At 39.3% G+C, this 23,068-nt stretch overlaps 1 protein-coding gene across 7 annotated transcripts in view; it reads left to right on the top strand.

Annotated features, from left to right (window-relative positions):
• RBM26 (RNA binding motif protein 26) overlaps positions 1 to 23,068 on the top strand; it is a 112,130-nt gene that overhangs the window by 67,421 nt on the left and 21,641 nt on the right. For 6 of the 7 annotated variants that reach the window (XR_006277773.1, XR_006277771.1, XR_006277769.1 and 3 more), the window contains exons 17-20: positions 762 to 932; positions 5,143 to 5,247; positions 16,723 to 16,932; positions 21,220 to 21,306. Coding sequence is in view for 1 of the 7 variants with exons in the window: in XM_038393981.2 (XP_038249909.1) it covers positions 762 to 932; positions 5,143 to 5,247; positions 16,723 to 16,932; positions 21,220 to 21,306 (573 nt within the window). In the remaining 6 variants the exon portion in view is untranslated. The remainder of the gene's footprint in view (positions 1 to 761; positions 933 to 5,142; positions 5,248 to 16,722; positions 16,933 to 21,219; positions 21,307 to 23,068) is intronic. The other variant, XR_006277774.1, reaches the window with a different exon arrangement.

Below are 23,068 nucleotides of genomic sequence, written 5' to 3'. Positions count from 1 at the left end.
AAGCATCAAGGATTAGTACAGAAGAGCTCCACAAGCCTTAAAAAATACAAAAATAAACCTGATCGCATCTAGCTAAACATTGTGATCTACTTACACATTTGGAGTTCAGATAAGTAGTTCTAGGTATGATCTGATGGTTTATGATCATACCTGGCTTAAAGCTGCTTTATAGCATGGCTCCCTCCAGCCCAGAGAGTACAGACAAAGGGAAAGTTTCTTTCCCTATTTTAAAAAGTTCTGGCCTTCCCATTTGCTCTTTTGGTCAGGTGCCCACTTTTCTTTTTCTTTACGTGGGGGACTTTTTAACCCTTTACAGGTAAAGCAGGTAGACAACAGCTACCAAGAGGGATTTTACAGTTGGCTGGCTGGCTGGGTGTCCATCAAAGGAGCTATCCCCCCACTTTATTTATCACATGAGCACAAGAAAAGATGCATAGAACAGTCGGGGTAGAAGGTGAAAGGCAAAGTCATAATTTAGGTGGGGTAGAATGCCTGAAAAACTTTCTGGTATGTTGAACTATCTATTGCAGAATTTGAATTCCCTCTTAAGAATATCCTCATTAATAATTACAAAAAGTAATAGTTAAATATACTCATTTACCTGAATATAAACTCTATGAATAACCATGTTGATCTTGAAAGCCAAGTGTGTTTTCTCTCTCCTAGCATTTTAATCAACCTATCTAGGAAAACCCACAATTACATCTAGAATATTAGATACATTAACCCTCCCAAGTATAATAATGTTTTAAATTGGACAGATGCTGATTTCAAAGTTGGAGAAGAATAAACCCATGATGAAGTCAGAAGACAAAGCAGAAATAATGAAAACACTGGAGACTTTGACTAATAGCATTACCAAGTTAAAGGATGAATTAAAAGGTGTCTCATCTGGAGGTGCTCCTCTAAAAAGCTTGAAAACTAAGGCTCAGGTACTCAATTTCTGTGTTTTTGTTTTGTTTTGTTTTGTTTTTAAATAAGTTATATAATTGCATCATGTGCTGATGCCACTCAGCTAAAAAAAAATCCCACCACCTTGAGTCTACCAGTAAGTAAGATTATTCTATTCCTTTCCCTCACTTGAAAGGGACGTTGTCAATTTAAAATCCAGGTAGCTGACTGAAATTGTTTTTTACCTCGTATTGTTACTTGTATACCTAAATTTAGTACGTTATCTCAAATATATCAGAAGAAAAATATTTTTCACTTTTTTTCTTCTCTTATCTTTGACAGCACTTTGTTAGTTTCACTGCTTCTCCTGAATAGTCACTCAAGTTCTCCTTTTCATTGTGGGTCTTTCCAGCAGCAGTGGGGAAGATGAATATTTTTTTAAACAAAAGGAAGCTCTCACTGTGAGGGTTAGATTTAGAATAAGAAACAAATAACTACTTAAACTCACTAGACTTAAACCCTGTCATGTTTTGATTGTGTTATTCAGTGCTATCAACTAAATAGTCATTTATGTGGGCTATTATAGTACTGCATTAATCTCTCACTGTGAACTTGTCCCATATGCCATACTTTTTAGGTTGGAGACAATGTTAATGTATTTATTGTCAGTCTTTTGAATTCACTGGTCATAATGAGGTTTTAGCTGTGAGAGAAGTTTCTCTTCAATGGTTTCTCTTTTTGATGCTATAGAAGGCTAATTACTCTCTTTGGTCGTTTCCAGAGTTAGACTTGATCTGTAAACATTTGCTTTCTGACCCAATTACATGACCTTTTTATGACCCTGATATTTTGTTATCTCTAGGATGATCTTCAGCCCCAGATTAGAGTGAATGAACAATTTTAAAAGCCCTGGAAAAGTATCAATATTAAGGAATTAAAATGATCCTCTAAAGTCATTCTAAACAAATAAATCACACATTTTCTGTTCTACCCTACTAACAGACACAAAAACATATACGAAAAAAACAGGGACGGGTTTTTTAAAAAAATACTTTAGTGTAGTGTAGAGTGTTTTACCAGATACTACTTTGGAAGACCACAGCCAGTCTTCATCTGTTCCAGTTTGATCAGAATGCCAATCCCTTAGAATGTTTGTTTCTCCCTTCTAAAGTTTTAGTTTTGGGATGCTACTCCAAAAACTTCATGCGTTCACCTTAGACTTGATTCTAGGAAGGATCATCAGCTTTAAATTTGCAATCATATTTGAGAAAATACAAGGCAGCCTTACTTAATAGGCAGATGATAATGAAAAATAGTAACTATAATATAATAATTGTGACTGGCAGTTGGATTTATGCTTCTGTGTGACTACTTCTGAAACACATCTTAGTTCTCCACCTGAGTTCTTTCTATTAAACTCCTGAGACCGCTATATTAAGAAGAGGATTAATTTGGTGGCTTTAGTTCTTGGATAGAAATTGTAAAACAGGGTTTTCCTAATCTTTTTGGAGCTGATGACCCCTTTCAGATTAAGAAATGTTTTATGACCTCTCTTCCCCCGAAATCTCTTACCCCAACCATAGGGTGAACTTTTTCATACCAGAAATAACAGGTTTTGGAAAGTGATCTCAGTTATGGAGATAAATTACAAGAATATTTGTCAGATTGATCAGTATTGCTGATGAACGATGTTCAATGAAGTTGAATTGCAGAAATAGTTTTTGTTATGGGGATTTTTTTTGTTACTGCAGCTGGAAAACAATCTGTCTAAAACTTTAGAAAACAGCCAAAATCTGCTCTATTCCTGGCTAGAAAACAACCTGTTATACTATACTATAGTATACTATACTATAGTATACTCCTGTAATCCTGTTACAGGAGAAATGTCAGTTTGTCTTGCACTGATTCAGTGAGTTCTGCAAGTAAAGAAGCTCGTCCTACAAGTAGGTCTGAAGTAAGATTGGATACTGAATTATCAGATTCTGATAGTGCTTGACTGGCTCCTCATTTTCCTTGAAGACTGAAACAAGATGAAGCAGCTCAAGAAGACTTATTTCCAAGGTTTTTTTGCTGAATGTTTTTACTCTGTTTTGCATGGACAGAACATTTGTATTCCACACTTGAAGAGAGTAGTTCAGTTTGTTAGGTGCCGAAAGATATCTGCAAGGTAGATGAAGCTTTGTCACACAGACAATTATTGAAGACATTAGCAAGGAGAGACTTCATCATGAAGGAAAACCTGCACTTCCACTCTTATCTCAAAGAGAAAAGTTAGCAGTCTGCCTTGTAAGAATGCTGTAATGCAAACAAGGTGGTGAAAGAAACCTGTGTCGTCTGAGCGATTGGAGAGGAGGCTGAGGGGGGAGCTAGCTTTCTTTGTGTAGCCTTAGTGAAGTTCACTACTTTAACAGCTTCATGAAGGTCTTGGCCACAGGTTTTCAGGCATTTTCTGAACAATTAAAGATTGGTCATGTATGAAGTCCTGAAAGCATAATGCATTGCATATATGTGACCAGGCCATTAGTTTTACTTGTTCTTGCCTTGGTGCAATCTAAGTAGATTACAATACACTGCTCCCATTGAATGTGGAAATTTTTGTCTCCTGATATGTCAAGTAATCATTTTCTTCTTGAGGGACATTGCACAACTTTACAAAAGAATCTTCAATGGAAGCATCAGCAATATACCTAACGAACTTAAGAAGTTATGAAGCACCAGAGTTTCTGACTAAGGAATTTGAATTGCTAAATAATCACTTTTCATGAATTTTGAAAGCAGTCGTTTTCAGACATCCACAGCCATATCGTTGATGCACCTGCAAAACAATATTTATCAAAAGCACTGTTTTTCAATTTGGTAATCACCACATGAGCTGTAACTTCGGAAACTCTTTTAGTTATTTGTGCATTTTATTTTTATTTTGAGCCATGATTTGAAACATCTGGACATGGTCCTCCTCACAAAACCAATCCATATTTTAAAATCACCCCTTAATTGGAACCAAACTCCAGTGAAGACTGACATATGCAACGTGATCATATGAAGCTCAGTTGTGATCATATGAAGCTCAAATACCTCAATGGCTCTCAGACCTTAGAAATTGCAGCCAACGTGTGAATTTCAGTTCAGTGACACATTTTGTCATGATTTGTGTGCATGGGTACTTGCAATTGGTGTTTATATATAACAGTTTTTTAATGGTTCGTATACTGTGTTCCAGAAGGAAAAACAATATACGCAAAGAGGCTGACTTTTATTAGCAGAGGTGCTAGTAGTCTACTGCTCATACTTGTGTCCTGCCTTAGTCTATAGTTTGGCTTTCTCACATTATGAAAATATTGTGATATTAAAAGAACTTGCCATTAGAGTGTGTATTGTGTATTCATTTGTCTTTTAAAATGTACTGAATTATGTTTTGCAGAACTTTTTAGATTGTTGGGGATCTTACCACCAACACCATCACCACTACACAAGTTGCAACCCATTACTTGGGGTAACTCCTGCTTTAAAAAGAAGAAACACCAAATTCCATTATCATGGTTGGCTGTTAAATCAGTACTGGAGGCAATGACAACATAAAGTTTTTGGAGACTTCCCATTATTAAACACTGAGTTTCACCTTCCAGTCTTAACCGCCTAACCTCATGCAGTGTTCTTTGTAGGCTGCTCACAATACCAGTATAGTAGCAAGTACTCCTACTAAGTAACAATAGTATAACTTAAGCCAAAAATGAAAAGCCCATCATCTAAATTCCCAACCCTTTTCTTCTGTGGTTGGCTCAGGTTTCTGAATTTCTATTTTCTAGGTACAGAGAGAAAGGGGAAACTTTCTGTTGCCTTAAAAGTTATCTAATTCACTTGGAGACCCTGCTTATTTTTAAAATAGCCAGTCATGACTGCCCACTATTAGCAGTTTCAGAGTAGCAGCCGTGTTAGTCTGTATTCGCAAAAAGAAAAGGAGAACTTGTGGCACCTTAGAGACTAACAAATTTATTAGAGCATAAGCTTTCGTGAGCTACAGCTCACTTCATCGGATGCATTAATGCATCCGATGAAGTGAGCTGTAGCTCACGAAAGCTTATGCTCTAATAAATTTGTTAGTCTCTAAGGTGCCACAAGTTCTCCTTTTCTTTTCACTATTAGCAGTGTTATTCTGGGCTATGAAAACCTTGGTCATTATCAGTGGAGTATTTTCCCCATTCAGGAGTAAGGAATGTATAAACTAATAACTTCACCTTGACAATTTCTTAGATGCAGAAAGAATTACTGGATACTGAGCTTGATTTGTATAAGAAGATGCAGGCTGGGGAAGAAGTGGCTGAACTAAGAAGAAAGTACACAGAACTGCAACTTGAAGTATGTTGGTTTTTATTTCTTCAGTTAACAGCGTATTACAAAAACTTTCCTTTAGTATATTTTGCTTAACTTACACTATAAAGTAACATGCAATCTGTTGTGCAATTAAAATAGTTTTTTAAAAAGCTTGTTTTGGTAAGTAGTACATAACCCTTTTCTCTTAGAGTCAAAGTGTGTGAGGTAGTATCTTTCATTGGAATAGCTTCTGTTGTTGGACAAGACAAGCTTTCGAGCTATGCAGGGCTCTTCTTCAAAACTGCAAAAAGTAATCAATGTTGCAGATAAATCCAAGATAGGACAGATTGTTAAGCATACGTGATTAACAAGTTGCAGGAGACCAGTTAAAGGACAGTGGGCAATTAACACCTGTGCAGTCCTGGGGCCAGGGAGAATTAGTGGGTTACACATTGGTGTAATGAGTCCTTAAACCAGCATCTCTAAGCCCCTGAATTTTGGTATCTAGCAAAGTTATGAATTTAGCTTCCCAGGCTCATCTTTTGATGGTGTTGTGCAGGTTTTGTTTGAGGATGAGGACCGAGAGATCCAATGAAGAGTGATCACTTTGTGAAAAGTGTTTGCCCACAGATAATAGGGTGTTTTTGTCTTTTATAATTTTTCTGTGAAAGTTTAACTATAGACAACTATATCCAAGAAACCCACAGATCCCATGCTTACTTCCCTGGATCCAGGAACCACTCCAGACACCAAAAAAATCTGTTATCTACTGCCAGGCACTCAGTTACCGCAGCCTATGCTATGAGGAGAAAGTCCAGGATACACACCTTAAGACACTTAAATCTGCTTTCACCAAACAAGGACACTCCACCAGAGAAGTAGATCATGTCATGGAACTGGCTACACAAATACCTCAATGGAGCTGGCTTCGGTATGAAAAAAATGCAACCCACCAACCACCCCACAGTGGAACCCACATGGGAGATCATAAAAAATTGTTGATTTTCTGTTTCACTTTAACTGGTCTCCTGCAACATGTTAATTCTTATGTTTAACAGTCTGTCCCACCTTGCATTTATCTGTGACACTCTGATTACTTTTTCAGCCCTGAGGGCAAGCTCTTGGTCTCTTGAAAGCTTGTCTGTTCCACCAACGGAAGTCGGTCCAGTAAAAGATATTACCTCATCCACCTTGTGTGTGTCATATCCTGGGAGCAAAGTGGCTACAACAACACTGCAAACGTTTCCTCTTAGGGCAGTTAGCAGGGATACTTCACATCTTCAGTCTCCGGACAGTACTCAGAAGTATGCCATTCTGGCTGTCTTTTTTTTTGATCATTCAGCTGCTGATTCAGTGTAAAGGTTTTTAAAGGATATTGTCAACTGATATTTTATAGATTTGCAGTAGGTAACTTTTGTTAGCATGCATTTTTAAAATTGTGTCTGTAGGTGGTGCTGTAGGTGTTTATAAAGGCTAATGCTGTCCTCGCTTATTCTTTTCTTTAAAGGAACATCTCCTTTAAAGGAATGTCAGCATGTTAAAAATAGCCTAATATTAACAAAGTGTTAAAAGTACTAGAGAGAAACAATTTTTTTCTCTAATAGTTGTTTTAAAAGGTTGTAGATTAACTCCTGTCCTGAGATTAAAATTGTTACAAAAACAATATGTAAATAGGATTGGTTCAAGAAATGTTCCATGTACAAAAATATATGCCTGCATTTCTTTTAGAAAGGCTTGTTTGAAGGATAGTCATACGAGCTTTTAAAAGTCTTTTTGATTTTCATATTACTTACTTTTAAGCACTTTTATGTGCCATTCAGGATTACTAATTAATGAATATTAAAATGCTCTGGAATGTGCAATATCTATATATTGAATATATTTATAAGATACTGTAACCTTTTCTTTACCGTAAGTTTATGGGGCCTAATTGTCTGCAATTAAAAATTAACTGAAAGTTTTGCTGATAGCGTGTGTATCGAGATAGAATATAGCTTGCTCTTTAACTATAATTGCTGGGCAATGCTAACAATTGATGATGTGTCTTTCTGTAGTTACACTGAGCAGACCACATGGAAATGGCATACATTTTCAAATATATTTTTAAGTGTTAAGCAAGATAAATGTACTTTCATAAATGTACTAGGAGTGTACATTAAAGCAGTGAAAGAAATTTCACATAATTCAACTGCTTACCAATATGCGAAATACTAGATTTTCAACAAACTGAAGAAGTTATTGTGCTTTACTTGCATCTTGATTATTACTTTCTTGTTGACTATATGCTTTCCTGTTGGTGCTCTCATTTGCACTGTGTAAACTATTTCTGACAATTCCCTTTTGTTAAAATAATTTCTATAACCAAAAAGAAAATTCACATTTGTAAGCCTCTTTCACTTATGCTGAGACAATACTGTTAACTCCTTACAGCATTTTTCTTTTCCAAATGGCCTTGTAATGCCTTGCTGCTAGGTTGTAAAACTTATACTTCTGAAATACTTACTGCAGAAAAAATAGTCACTTCTATTTACATTTCATATGAGAGAGATGTGTGGATCTTACACTGCAATATTTTGAGGCTTTTAATATGAATTTCAACAGGGAGGTAGTTTTAGGGGGGAAAAAACTATTTGCAATCTATAAAAAGAAACTTTCCCAAATAAGTTAGCTTGAGGGCAGACGTGGCCTGGGAAATGAAATATCTTGACCATTTAAAAAGTGGGAAAGTTAAAAGTTACTGAAAACAGGTTCTTATAATAGGAAGTGTCAAGCCACCTTCACTGTGTGTGATACAACCAGCTGCACCTATAATATGCTTCTAAATTGCAGAGTCCAATAAGATGCACATTATGTCAAATATGTATGCTTAATTACATGGCCACTTAACTGTTGATCTACTCCAAATATTTGGATTCACAACCATGATGATTGGAATTTCTGGAAAAGGAAAACATGTTTTGGAGTCTCAATCAGTATGAGTGGTTCTGAAGTCTTTCCTTCAGGGAAAAGGAGGATTTGTGATGCAGTTGTTAACAATATTCCAATATTACAGGAGGAAACAAGTAATCACATTGTCGTCTTTGCTCAGCAGTGATATTTTAGGATTGGTGTATTAGAGTTCAGTTTTATCTAATAGCTCTCAAGATGTCAGGGAAAGGCATTGTATAGGCCGAGTCACAAGCGACATTGTGGTCCCTAAAAGACTTGATAGTATAGTCTCTATTCAGAAAGTGGAGTGATTGGTGTAAATAGACTGATGTTTCAAGGACCACTCCACGTATATCTGGTTCATGACTTAAGTGCAGAAGGATCCAGATTTCCGAAAGGATATCTTCCTGTTTGATTTGGATCAGGACTTTCTATAAAGTTTATCTTCCATTATCCCTATTTCCACAAAGACTGCAAGATGCTTGAAGCAATGGCTGTGTCTATTTCTGCATTTGTATAGTGCCTAGTAAAATGGGGCTCCAGTGCTGGTAAGGGTCCTCTGGGTTCTACTGAAATATAAATATTAACCATGAGAGAGAGTTTACTGGATTCCCTGGGTGTATCAGTTCTGGTATTCAGATCTTCCGGGCCTGTCATCAGTCTCTAATTCTTCCTGTACTTCTGCATCTTCTGTCTAAGAGTAAGGACAAATTCTCTGTCATCATTGGGCTGCTTGGATCATGGTACCTTGTTAGAAATGAAGGTGTTCTGAGGAAGTGCACAACATATTTTTACACTCTCAAAAGGCATTTACAAGAAAATCTTTTCTAAACTGAATGAGATTTTCGCTATGGATCTTGGCCGTCAAATTGTCACCTTTTGTCAGGATCAATTCCTACATTCTTGGATTACCAAAAAAAAAAAAAAAAAAAAAAAGCTGACAGTCTTGCTATTGTTAAGTGCACTTGGCAGCCATTTCTGCTTACCATCCATTAGTACAAAGCTTTTCTGCCTTTAGTCATTGTAGGATTACAAGATATTTGAATAATGACAGGTTTCAGAGTAGCAGCCGTGTTAGTCTGTATTCACAAAAAGAAAAGGAGTACTCATCCACCGAATGCATCTGATGAAGTGAGCTGTAGCTCACGAAAGCTTATGCTCAAATAAATTTGTTAGTCTCTAAGGTGTCACAAGTACTCCTTTTCTTTTTTTGAAGATATTTGAAAGCACTGAGGTGTATACACCAGCTTCAAAATCTCCTCAATCTTGGGACTTCAGTATGGTGCTTACAAGATTGATCTGTGTAAATCGTTATTCTGGCACCCATCACTGTGCTACAAGTACTTCACAAAATTATAAATTATACACAAATGTATTGTTAAATCTGTCACTCTTCCTTCGTGTCTCCAGAAATTGGACTCTATTTTGCAGGTTCAAGAGAAGAGATCAGTGTTTAATACAGGAAGGCTAAATCAAAGAGTTGTGTTGCAGCCTAATCTAAAGATAATGGTGTTCAATGGTCATGACTTCTGGCCTATAGAGTTGTACTTCCCATTTGTAATTTTTTACATACATGAGTTTCACCCTTGACATAGATAACTTCGTTGTCTCAGTGGAACACAGCTGTTCTGGGAGGTCATGATCATAGAAGGCCAGACCGTGGAGAGATTTGAAGATAAGGACTGGAACTTCAAATTTGACCCTGTTTTCAACAGAGAAGCCGCTATGGAGAATGGAGGACTTTTTCTAGTGTCCTGTGTTTATCTGTATTTTTTTTAGATTCAAGGTTTCATTCTTAGGTACAGGGAGTTACAGTAATCATGCCTAGAGGCCATGGGTGAATGAATCATTGTGGCTAAATTTAAAATTGACTGGAGCTGGCATTTGTCTTGGTATCCATGAATAGACTAGGGCATTTTGTATGACTGTGGCTGTTTGGGTGTATGGAAATGAGGAATCGAGGTGAACACCAAAGCAGAAGAGTAGGGTGGAGGGTGATATTATAGCGGAGGCAAGTTTTTTGGAGTGCTTCCTTCATCCCATCATCATTACCTTAATTTAAACTCTTCTACATTCAGTTCTAGGCAGTTAAGTCAGTTGCTGATCGCAGATAGGCCCTTTCCTTGGAAAACTCATGTGGAGGGGTGTTGCTTGCATCTTATGTGCATGTGGAGTAGAACTGGATGTCTTCTGCATATTGCTCACATTTTAGTCCCTGCTATTTCATGATCTCCCTTTATGACTTAGGGACCCACAGGTGAGGGTTCTGGAGGCTGGGGAGCAGAATCCCCCCTTATTCTCAGGGTGAGTGGCATAAAAGGAGCACATTGCATAGTCAACTGTATCAAATACTGTAGGTGTCCAGCAGAGAGTAGTCGTCTGACCTATGCCTGTGACCAGGAGATCATTCTGTAGAGTCACCCATGTGCTCTGTTCCATGTCTTAGCTTGACTCATGATTAACAGGGCTGTAGCATATTGGCTGTATCTAAGACCATGTCTACACTACAAACTGTGTTTGACACACGTTTCATCAGCGTACAGCTGCCAAAGTTAGTATATCACTTGTGTATGTACATATTTGGCTGCTTGCAATCAGCCCTGCATGTACAAACTAGGAGTGCTTGTGTCTTTGCAAAGAGCAGTGCACCATGGATAGGTAACCCATTGTGCCACATGCTGTCATCTGGATTCACAGTGTGGAATAGAAATGAGTCATGCAGGCATCTCTGAGAGCTAGTGGTCAAGTTCCCAGCATGCAACTTTCTCCATCCCATAATGTCCTCCACATACCATAATTTTTTTTTTTTTTTTTTTTTTGTATTCCACAAACCTGTATGGCACTTCAGTGTCCAGTATCTTTGACAAGGAGCATGGAGCCTGAAGAGTTATAAATTCTCATGAATGTGGCAAATACAGGACTCATGCTTCTCCTGTATTTGCAGACCTGCAGGAAGCTCTCCAACAGTGAGAGGACATGATAATTACAAATAATTGAAGGTTGTTGTGTTCGTGGAGCAGTTGTGGGTGGTTGTGTCCCACATCTGGGCCCAAGAAATGAGCACTGACTCATGGGATCACATTGTAATACAAGTTTGTGACAATGAGCAGTGACTGCAGAACTTCTGGATGCGAAAGAGATTCATTGACGGGAAAAGCAAGTGGCCATCACACTCTGGAACCTTGCAACGTTGGGTTGCTACTAGTCAGTGGGAAATCATTTTGGAGTTGGAAAATCCACAGTGGTGGTGGTTTTCATGCAAGTGTGTAAAGCCATTAATAGTTTCCTTCAGCAATGTGCAGGACATAATTGATGGATTTTCAGCAACAAGATTCCCAAACTATGGTAGGGTGATAGATGACATGTAATCATCAGGTGATCCATCCCATGTTGCCCATTCCCAGCTTCTGTCAAAAGGAGGCTAGAGACACTTCATAGCATGGTTTTGCATCCCTGCCCACCTGGCTAATAGCCATTGATGGTCCTATCCTCCAAGAACTTATCTACAAAGTTGTTACAAAGTTTCCAAGACTTATTGTCCTAGGACACCTCAGCTACTATTGTGACAACATCTTTAGTACTAAAGGGAATGGGCAACATGGGATGGATCACCTGATGATTACCTGTTCTGTTCCTTCCCTCTGAAGCACCTCTCCTTGGCCACTGTCAGAAGACAGGATAGTGGGCTAGATGGACCATTGGTCTGACCCAGTATGGCCGTTCTTATGTTCTTGTGTTTTTATGGTCAATGACATACTCTCTCAGCTTCTCTAGGAAACCGGATTAAAAGGCTGCAAACTATTGTCTATGGGTTCATGGAATAATTAGAAAATCTTGTAGTTTGCCCTGTTCATCAGTCTATATGCCATTGACCTATTTAGAGACTGAAGGCCAGGGATGAAAGTAATATTAAACACTTAGCGGTATGGGGGCCTGCGGAAGGGGTGGGGCTTGGGCTCTGGCAGCAATTTAAAAGGACTCGGGGCCCAGGCCCTTTTACATTGCTGGTCCTGGAGCAGCTGCCCCTCTCCTCCTCCCGTCGGTGGGGGGGATGGAGGGGGCAAAAGGGGCAACGACGTTAAAGCACTGCCCCACTTTTCTATCCCTAACACTGCTATTTGTTATGGTTGGGTGAAAGTCATATTAGGGAAAGGAGTGACATCTGTCGTTCCTTTAAAAAGAGGACTCAAAAATTGAGAGAGCTTTGTCTGAGGGAGTACATGATTGACCAGTGTCTGACTCTGAATATATCTGGGGTAATCTCTCCCTTACCAGATCCAGAAAATCTTATTGGCCTACTTAATTTTTGGTGAGATGTCAAGATCGTGTACCAGATGGGCTTATAGCTGTGTTTACTGCAAGAGTTGTCCTTGGGACTCATTTCACTGGCCACCTATGCCTTACTCTGTGGCCCTATTGGACACCCTGAGGAGTCCATCAAAAGTGCACTACTTGTCTCTCTCGGCACCATCCTGCGCAAGGACTTCTATGGTTTCTCAGGCCTCTCAACAGCTAGACCTTCAGGAGTTTGTCCTGGTCCAACCTGCAGACTAAAGTTCACATGGGAATCCATCCGATCAAGTAGAAGAACTGTCCCCTCTTAATACTTTCTCTTCTCCTGATCAGGTCCTTGTTTGAGTTCTTGTCACCAGCACCAGATGATTTTTATTTACCAAGATCTTATGAGAACGGTGGAAGCAGCTGTAAGAGTGAAAGCCGAGTTTGTGTTGGAGTCTGTCCTCAAACTCTGTGATATTTTGCAGTTCTCAGGTCCAGGCGGAGTAGCCTGCCTATTAATGAGGTACTGTAAGATTTTGCAGGTCCCTTTAGATGACTCCAGCCACCCTTACCCTAACAACAAACAGACGCTATCAGGTACCTGTTCAGGGTTATGAGCAGTTGTGTTCACATCCAACCTTGGGCTCGCTGGTACTCAGCTGCAAATGGATGATAGTGCCAAAGTCATTTTCATACTACACCATAAGAAAAAATGCTAATGAAACTAGATTTATTTGGCAGGAAAATATAGTTCTACTCAAATCTACAGTTGCACATTTCTAACCATGGGGCGCTTCTGTCTAAATATGATTATATTTATTGGGACTCCATGAGTAAATTCATGGGCAGATTTCTGGATGCTTCTAGGTCTCTGGTTCCTGAAGGCTGTCTCATTGCTAGATCTGCTCTTCAGGCTGCTCTGGGCTCTCCAGATTCTGCAGCTGTGGTAATGGCTACAGTGATCACCATAAGAAGATTGTTGGGGCTTCAGAATTGGGCATACCTTCAGAAGTGCAACAGATCATTGAGGACTTGCCCTTTGAGGGATATGTAGTCATTTTTGTCAGATAAGAGAGGAGATGAGGTCTGACATAGCCTAGAGGACTCACTTGCCACACTGTACATTAGGGATCTACATGACAGCTCCCTGAAAGAAGTAACACAGACCACAGCAACAACTATGACAACCTTTCTACCAGCTCAGTTATTCTTACTCTGTCAAAAAGGGTCTCCTATCACAGTTCAAGTCTATACCCACCCTCCTTCCTCTTCTCTTTTCAGGGACAAGCTTGTACTTTTACAAGAAGTGCAGATTCTTCATTTGGGTGCTACTCAAGAAGTTCATGTTCGGGAAAGGGCTTTAATGTGCATTTTCTCATTTCTAAAAGAAGGCAAGGGGGGCTGTGGAAGTTAAACAAATTAATCAGAAATATCAGGTTCCACATGCACTCCTAGCAGTGATTATGCCATCTCTGGATCCCACTGACTGGAATGCTGCTCTTGATCTCCAAGATGTTTACTCTGTGTGGCAAACCACCCAGGCCACAGAAAGTATCTGAGACATTTGGTTGCGGACTAGCATTCCCCAGTACACTGTCCTTCCTTCTGCCCCAGGGGTGTTTACCAAATGCATGGCAGTGGTAGCAGCCCACCTCAGGAGGCTGGACATCCAGATATTCACCTATCTGAACAATTGGTCTGCCGCAGTTCCAGGCAGCAAGTGGAGATGAGCATCTCGCAGATTCAACCCTTATTTGCTCAGTAGGACCTGTTAATAAACAAAGTCAAGTCAACTTTTACTTCCATTCAAAGAATCTAGTAATGGGGGGGATACAGATTCTATAACAGCAATGACATATCTGCCTCAGGACAGATTTCAGGTCATCCTGGATCTGTTCAACAATCTACAATCTTACCCTCAACACATCAATGAGATCTTATTTGAGATTGTTGGAGGACATAACATGCTGCACTTATCTGACTTGGCATGCTAGACTTTGCCTCAGATTTTTACAGGGATGGGTGAAGCCTGTTTACCCCCCAATCAAACATCTTCTGGACATGACAATTAGCATAACTGCTAGGGCGCTTGCCTCACTGGACAGGTGGAAGAATCCCACTAGTGATTATAGAGCAGTGCTGCCCTACTCAACTCCTCTTCCATCCATGACTTTGGCTACTGATGCTTCCTTCCTAGGGTAGGGAGCTCATTTAGAGATGCTTCAAACACAAACTATATGTCAAAGGAAGAATCATCACTCTAAATCAGTATGTTGGAGCTATGAGCCATACACAAATCCTGTCAAGTCTTTCTACCTTAAATCAAAGACCAAACTATCCAAGTCCTCCAGGACAACATGACACCGATGTTTTATGTCAACAGGCGAGGAAGTGCCATATCCATACAGTTATGTCACAAGGCCATCCATCTCTATAACTCTTGCATCCAGAATGAAATCACTCTGTCAGCATTTCACCTAGGAGCTCAGAATCTCCTATCAGATCATTTCAGCAGGATTTTTTGGGAGAATCATGACTGGCCATTGAAGGCCGGTATACTCAGATTTATTTTTTTTGCAAGTGCGGGATTATCGGTATGAACCAGTTTGCAACAAGACAACAGAAAGTGCCATCAGTTCTGTTCCAGAGCAAGTCTGAGCCCACGCACTCTTTCAAATGCTTTCCTCCTTCCCTGGAGGTCAACTCTGATGTATGAGTTTCCTCAAGTACCACTCAAGCACAAGATCATACTCAAGCTGAAACAGGATTGGGCAGAGATTATACTGATAGCCCATTCATGGCTGAGGCAATATTTTTTTCTCAGACCTACACAGACCATTCAACCAACATTAACATTTTGTCCAGACTGGGAAGGGGACATTCTCTATCTTCATTACGGTCAAGTACTTCACCCAAACCCTGACTGAGTACCCTTAGCTGCTTTCTTTGCTGTCCACCCTCCTATACAAAAGTGTTTGGTATTCTCTAACTCTATGGTGGTTAGATTCTCTAAAGGGTAAACAGAATTTACTCTCCCCACACCTTTCAGTTAAGCAGCAGATTCCTCCTTGATACTTGAACCTTGTATTGTCAGCTTTTAATCAGACCTTTTAGTCTGCCTGTCAGCCAGTTTCTTTCTTTTTGGCTATTACATCTGCAAGAAGAATAGGTGAGCTGCAGGCTTTAATGGTGGGACCCCCTGTACAATTTTCTTTGAAGTCTCCATGAGGGCACATCCAAAATTTATTCTGAAAGTGGTGTCCAACTTCATCCTTAAACAGGCTGTCTGTTTACCTACCTTTTTTCCTAAGCCTCATATACATAAGGACAAGGAAAGGCTCCATACATTAGACATCTGATGTGCCCCATCCTTTTATATAGACAGAACTAAATCATTTAGTTAATCTCCATGTCTTTTTGTGCAGATATAATGAAAGGGCAGATGACGTCAGCTCAGAGAGTTTGTTACTGGATAACTGTGTATAATAGCTTCAAAGCTGTGAGCTCATTCCACCAGAGCGCAAGCAACTTACTTTCCCTTTTTGAGAGATGTGCCTATAGAAGACATCTGTAAAACTGCAACCTGGACATCAGTGCATGCTTTTGCCAAGTATTATGCAATTATTGCTACCTGCAGAACTGACTCAAGCTTTGGAAGAACAGTCCTGCAGTCTCTCTTCAAACGGACTCCTTGTTGCACCACCACAATGGGAGTCACTTATGAGGAATAGACATTTGCAAGCACTCGAAGAAAAAACTTTTAATCATCTGTATTGTAAGTGGTGTTCGAGATGCATTGCACATGTCTATTGCATGACGTTCCCTCCTTCATCTCTGCTTCACAATGTATTCATCACAATGCCAGTGTGAAGAAACCGAAGGAGAATCAGGGCAGCTCTACCCTTTATACTTACCGCATGAAGCAGTGCAGGGAGCATGCTCTGCCCTGACAGGTACTGCTACGTAAAACTCTCTGGCTCAAATGCACTGAACACGTGCACACACTTAAATGATTTGCAACACATCTCATGTAACAAAGGTAACTGGGTTTTTTTTTTCAGAATCATAAAGGCATTCACAATGGTTCCTGAGGACAAGTCTGAGAGTTAGTTTACTTGAATTTTGAAGATGATCATCTTAAAATGCTTAATTTTATTTGAAACAAAACCCACATCCACTCCTCTTGCTAGGAAGAAGTCTCAAAATTTGACATTAAACAAAGATCGTGATTGGAACATGATTTTATTTTAATTCTGTGAAAATAATATTTAGATCATGTGTGTTGTGGACTGAAGTTATGTTTAAACTTTTTAGGCTGCCAAACGAGGGATTCTTTCTTCAGGTCGCGGTAGAGGAATTAATGCACGAGGTCGGGGTGCATCACGTAGCAGAGGCAGAGGAATACGAGGCCGGGGTCGCGGAAGAGGGGTTCCAGGTCATGCAGTAGTGGATCATCGACCGAGGGCACTGGAGATCTCTGCATTCACAGAAAGTGATAGAGAAGATCTTCTTCCTCATTTTGCGGTATGTAGTAACTTCAACATTTCTTTTCCTTGCAGTTAGTAGTTTTGTGGTAGTGCAGGGAACAACTTCCAAGGGGTGATTCCAGTCAACTAGAATCCACTATTTAATTAACCAAGGAGTCCTAAAGTAGATTCTCTACCTTTAAAAAAGAGCTTTCTGTTTCTAAACTATAAAAGGACTTCGTACAAGGTCGGGAAAGGAAAAAAGTGAATTTTTACTTAACTCTGGTGGCATTCTTTAGAAACAGCTGTGTGACAGGCAGAAAATGGTACAGACCAGGTGCACCAATGCCAGAGGCCTCTTAAATGGCAGGGAACTGATTAAGTGAGATATATTAAGATGATCTTACAAAGTGATTAACACTCCATGCTGTAGAAGGAGAAAAATCATCCAAAGTCATTGCTAAAGAAAAGGAGCATAGCAAAAGGGTGAAAGACCGATAAGTGATGCTAAATTGTTCCCTATGTGTTTACACAGATGTTGTGTACACCAGGGAGAGAATCTGGAGGTAAAATTTTCTATTGTCAGTTATTCAATATCCTAGCAAGCTACTGTTAGAATGGTGATAGTAGTAAGTCCTTGGATAAAAATCATTACCAGTTGTTCTGCATGGGCTTTTGCCAGAACTGGAAGAATGTAAGAATGAAAAGAAATCTTGGATTACTCTTCTAAACCACAGAATACCATATTGTTATCCTGTAACAAAACAGGATAATGTGTGAACAAACTGCGTTTTTGGAGATACCCTTGCTTCAACTTTCTTTATGCCTGACAGTCCTGTCTCAATGAGTTATACCCACTTTTTTGAGGTTGAGAGTAGAGACCAGAACTGTACAACAACTGCAGGATCTTAATACCACTCCCAGAAGTCTGTGCGTTCCCAAAATGGCGCACACACAAAGCCAGAATTCCTTTTAAACCGAATTCCCTTTTTCTAACTTCTTAATTTTAGGGCTGCAGTTCAAAATTTGGTACTGGGTTTAGATTTGTCAGCAGTCCGTTATATCAGCATATAATTTAGTTGGACTGAAAATCAAATGAGGCAAAAATTGTCTGATCTATGTGTTTTCTCTTGAAGCCTGCCATGAAGGAGAAACCTATTGAATTTGTAGCGTGGATACTGGTGATGTTACAGAGCTCTCAAAGATAAATTGAGGCAGTGTCACAATCAGTTCTCTTGAGATTTAGCACTTGCGGTCCTTATTAGTGGCTGAGAGAATCCTGCCTGAGATTGTGGAGCAGACAGTCAGGTCTGCCTTCTGTTTGCCTTTGAACATTCACCGCAACAGAAACAGCCTGTGTACCAGGAACAGGAGCCAACTGTGGCCTAACAATTGTCAAGATGTGGTTGACTTAAAGGATAAGACATATTGTCTTATGTCAGTTTTTATTCTTCTATAGCAGTCACATTTCCAGCAGCAGAATATGGCTATACAAATAGATGTATTGAAATGACTTTTTATTATTATTGGGAAACTTGTCTAGTTATTATAAAGACATTGGTAAGACTCTTCAGCCAACATTACATTTAAATTTTCAGTTAAAACAGTATTTTAAACTCCTCTGCTAGGCATTAAAATAAATGTAAATCAGAATTCATAATAATTATACCACTTTTAGTGTAAAGAGTTAATTTTCTGGAAAGTTATACCTCACATTTAATCTGTGCATATATGTCAAGCCTGAATATTTGCTGATATTACTGAAGTTGTAATTAAAGTTGACCTCTAAAGCTTTTTTGAGTTTACTTTTTCAACTAATTTATGATCCATGAAGAGCTGCTTTTGCTTTTGTGTTTGACAATCTCTGTTTTCATCATATTTAAAAAATCTAAATAGTGGCTCTGCCCCCTTCCTCTGAAGAAACCAGAGTGAGAAGAACTTGATCTCCAACCTTTCTGACATCAGTGCTATTTGCATGGCAAGCGGATGCAAATAACAATATCATTTAATTTATATGATGCTAAATTATATTGTTAACACAGCTAAATAGCTGCCTCTTTGTACTGAGAGGGGTGAACTCAGACTGTAGTCAGTAATATGTCTTGAAACATGGGTTTTGCATGTCACTTTCACAGAAAATAATTACACAAACTGCAGAAGCAAAGGTGTATGTTCAAAAACACCAACTTCATGGCAAACTAGGAGCTGGAAGAAAAGACTTTGAGTTTTTTTTTGTAAATATCTTTTAGGATTTAAAAACATAAGCTCACACTAGTGCAGTTTAAAAAAAAAATTCCAAACAACTTTGCAAGGTCACCTTTAAGATTTTGCATTCTACTATGAGGGAAGTTAATGTACTGTGTTTATTGTCTCTTATCTGGAGACAGAAGGAAGTTCCTTGTGAAGAGGCAGAGTCTCCATCTGTCAGTGGAAACGTGCTGTGTGGGCATTGGTTTATGGTTATGACATCTCCCATAACTTGGCTTTTCCCTGTTTCAAAGGGTTTAATTGAGGATAGTGTTGCATTTAACTAATTTTATCTTCTTAATAAGTGTGTTTGGGGACTCTGCGGGGTTATGAAGGAATTTCCCCCCACATCAGATTGGCAGTGACTTTGGATGTTTTTTCTCCTTTTGCGGCATGGGGTATGAGTAACTTGCCAAGATTGTCTTGATATATCTCACTTAATCAGTTCCCTGCCATTGCAGAGGCCTCGGGTATTGGTGCACTTTGGGCCCTACTATTCTCTGCCTGTCACACATAATAGTTTAGTCTCCTGTGGACTAGAATACTTTAGTCTAATTTTGGTTGCTGAGTTTAATGCGCAGGTGCTGGCTGGTGGGTGCTGGGTTGGCGGCCCATGATGACATATGATTGGAAGGATTCAATTTTTATCTGTAAATGTCCGTAAATGCCGATTTCATCATACATGCACAAACCAATGGGGGGAAAAAAACTTCCCTTGATAGTAATAAAAATGTACAAATAGGCAAAGTAAGAAAAATGCTGCTTGAGAATTTGTTTGATATAAGGATATTTCCTTTGTATATTTTAACAAGCAATGTTTACAGTTTGTATTTTCAGGGTTATAAAATCTTTAATTTTTTGAACCTCAACATCCACTGTCAATAAATAATTTTCTGACCACCTCCCCACCTGTAGTTTCCTGCAACTGTGACAATTTAAATTGATAAAAATTTTGGGGAAAAGCTTAAAATATATGCCTTTGTGCAACTGAATATTTAAATGGATAAAAATAGAAAAAAACAACCACCACACCTTAAACATAAACATCAATATTATGACACTTATCAAAAAATTGGTGCAGAGTCCTCTGGTGCTTTGTCAGTAGCCTATGGAGTTCTACATCAGTGTTTGTTTTTAGTAGCTTTGCTCTTACTGTGTTTGCAACTATATTTCAGACCAAAATACTTCCAGTTGAGGAAAAAAAATGGTGAGATCAGATTTCTCTTGCACAGCAATTTGAAAAAAGTTTGTCTTGCAGTTTGTATTAATATGTATATTATCTGCTACAGTTTAAAATATTTTATGGTCCACTTCTGTAAAACTCTGAATTAGCTAGAGCTCAGTTATCTGAGACCACATCTCTCGGTACTCTAACTACACAGATGTGATCGTCAGGGATGCTGTAGGTGTTGTAGCCCAAGTATGCTCCATAGGGACCAGAGCAGAGTTTTCTTGGTAGAGGACCTTCAGCTCTGGAACTTGCTGTCACTGGAGATAAGACTGAATTTGAGTCTTGTCACCTTCTAGGCACATTGCAAGATTAGTCTTCGTGCAGACATTTTCCTGACAGACTGATGGAGTCAGTGGCTCTGAAGGAGAAGAGGAGAGCCATGATTCATCCTTATAGTATGCACTAGTACATTTTTGTAAGGGGGAGTCCAAATACTATAGTGTTCAGTGTTTTAAAGTGCATATAAAAATTGTATAATATTTCTCACAAAGACAAGTTAACCATTAAGATCTCTTTAGCGTGCATCATTTCCAGTTCTATATAATTTTCAAGTCCATGTGATTCTTTAGGTCTTTTCTACACTGGCAATTTACAGCGCTGCAACTTTCTTGCTCGGGGTGTAAAAAAACCACTCCCGTGAGCGCAGCAAGTTTGAGCGCTGTAAAGCGCCAGTGTACATAGTGCACCAGCGCTGGGAGCTACACCCCTTGTGGAGGTGGTTTTCTTTATAGTGCCGCAACCACACAAGCCACATTAAAGCGTTGCTGCGGCAGCGCTTTAGCGTTGCCAGTGTAGACTATCCCTTAGTCCAGCATTTGGATAGAAGAGGAATCTTTCAGTTAGTTTACATTTTTCTCTTATTGAAAGCAATATGGTGAAATTGAAGATTGCCAGATAGACGACTCTTCTCTCCATGCAGTGATTACTTTTAAGACAAGAGCAGAAGCTGAAGCTGTAAGTATATCCTTTTAAAGTACTTTTAATATGAAGAATATCTCATATTAGTCATACTTAAACTGAACTAAATTTAAATTTAAGAATTAAGTATAATTTCAGAACAGTTCAATCTTATGTTGACTGCTTTTGAGTTGATTATCGAAGAAGAATCTGATAAACACACAGGTTTGATTTTTAGATTAAATTAGATTATTGAGTAACTTTTTTTTTTTTTTTTTTTTTTTTTTTCAAAAAAAATCTTTCAAACCAGCATATTAACTGAAATCCTTAAGAGGGAGGAAATTCTGAGCTAGTTAAAAGTATAAAGTATATCTTGCATGAGTCAAAACAAGACATTCCCCCAGTGGTAGTTCATGAATGGATGTCTGGCTTTGGCAGGACCCCCCTACCTGTTCATTGTTCCTTATTTTTGCCCATAAGAGTTACCTCAGTACCCCACGGCTTGATTGTTTTCCCTTTTGTTGTAGTTTACATCAGAAATGGAGAATCATGAAACAAGTTACTCAAAGGGTTTTCTTTATGTATTTTTCCATGTCCCTTATTTTTATAGCAATTTGATTTCTTGGGAATTTGTAGGTTCTAGAAGTTTGTTTTGACTATGTATCTTTAATTTCTCAATTCACCAACATTTCTAACAGACGATACAGGTTATGATTACTGAAATTTTATTTGGGAACTAATTCATTATTTGTGTTTACGGCAGTTACATTTAATACATTCAAAGCATCAAGTTCACTTTGAAATGAAATTAGAGTGCTTGCTTAAGGTATAATGTATCAGTATGAAACTTCTCCCTAAATATTACTGCTGTCTAAACATTTAAGGAAACTATTAAATGTTAATTTGTTAATTAAATGGGAGGAAGCATGCCAGTGCAGTGCTTTAATAAGTGGGACTCGGGGAAACTTGGGTTCAATTCCCTGCTTTGTCACAAATTTCCAGTTTGCCCTTGGACAAGTGGTCTATGCGTCAGTTCCCCAATGTAAAATGAGAATGACATTTCTTTACCTAGGTTTCAGAGTAGCAGCGTGTTAATCTATATCCGCAAAAAGAAAAGGAAGACTTGTGGCACCTTAGAGACTAACAAATTTATTTGAACATAAACTTTTGTGAGCTACAGCTCACTTCATCCTTCCTAGCAAGCTGGCGGGGCCAGGGCTGTGCGAGCGGGCATGAGGCACGGGAAGCTGGGCGGGGAAGGCGTGGCCATGGCTGGGGACGGGGCGGAGGAGGAAGATGAAGAGGGGGAAATGCCCCCTCAGCCCAGTGGGCTCCTCCCGGGGAAGGAGGCTGCACATGGCAGCCCTGTGGCCAGAGTGGATGCTGGGACGCTCCCGGAGGTGCAGGCCATGGTGCATTCCCGAGGCTCGGGCATGGGGCAGGTGGCCACCCGGCTCTCCTGACGCAGGCTGCCTGTGCTGGCCATGTTCAGCCTCTGCTCGCTGGTGAACGCCTTCCAGTGGATCCAGTACAGCATCCTGAGCAGGATGCTTACCTATCAGGTATTGAAGATAAATGCATTAAGGATTGAGAGGCATTCAGATGCTATAATGGAGGCCATATAAATACATAGGACAGGTAAGTATGTTAGAATGTATAGGAAACTCACACTTACTCAGAGTAATGATCCATGTAGTGTCAATATGGTTCCATGTGATGGGATTTAACTTTTTTTCAAAAATTTAGGAAATTGCCTACAAAATAACTTTAAGCGAAGTCAAGCACTCAAAAATTAGGAAATGCCTGCTTTAAGATTGCC

The sequence above is a fragment of the Dermochelys coriacea genome, chromosome 1, assembly GCF_009764565.3.
Source record: "Dermochelys coriacea isolate rDerCor1 chromosome 1, rDerCor1.pri.v4, whole genome shotgun sequence".
Lineage (NCBI taxonomy): Eukaryota > Metazoa > Chordata > Testudines > Dermochelyidae > Dermochelys > Dermochelys coriacea.
Note: the sequence above shows the minus strand (reverse complement) of the source record. Positions and strands in the feature narration are given on the sequence as shown.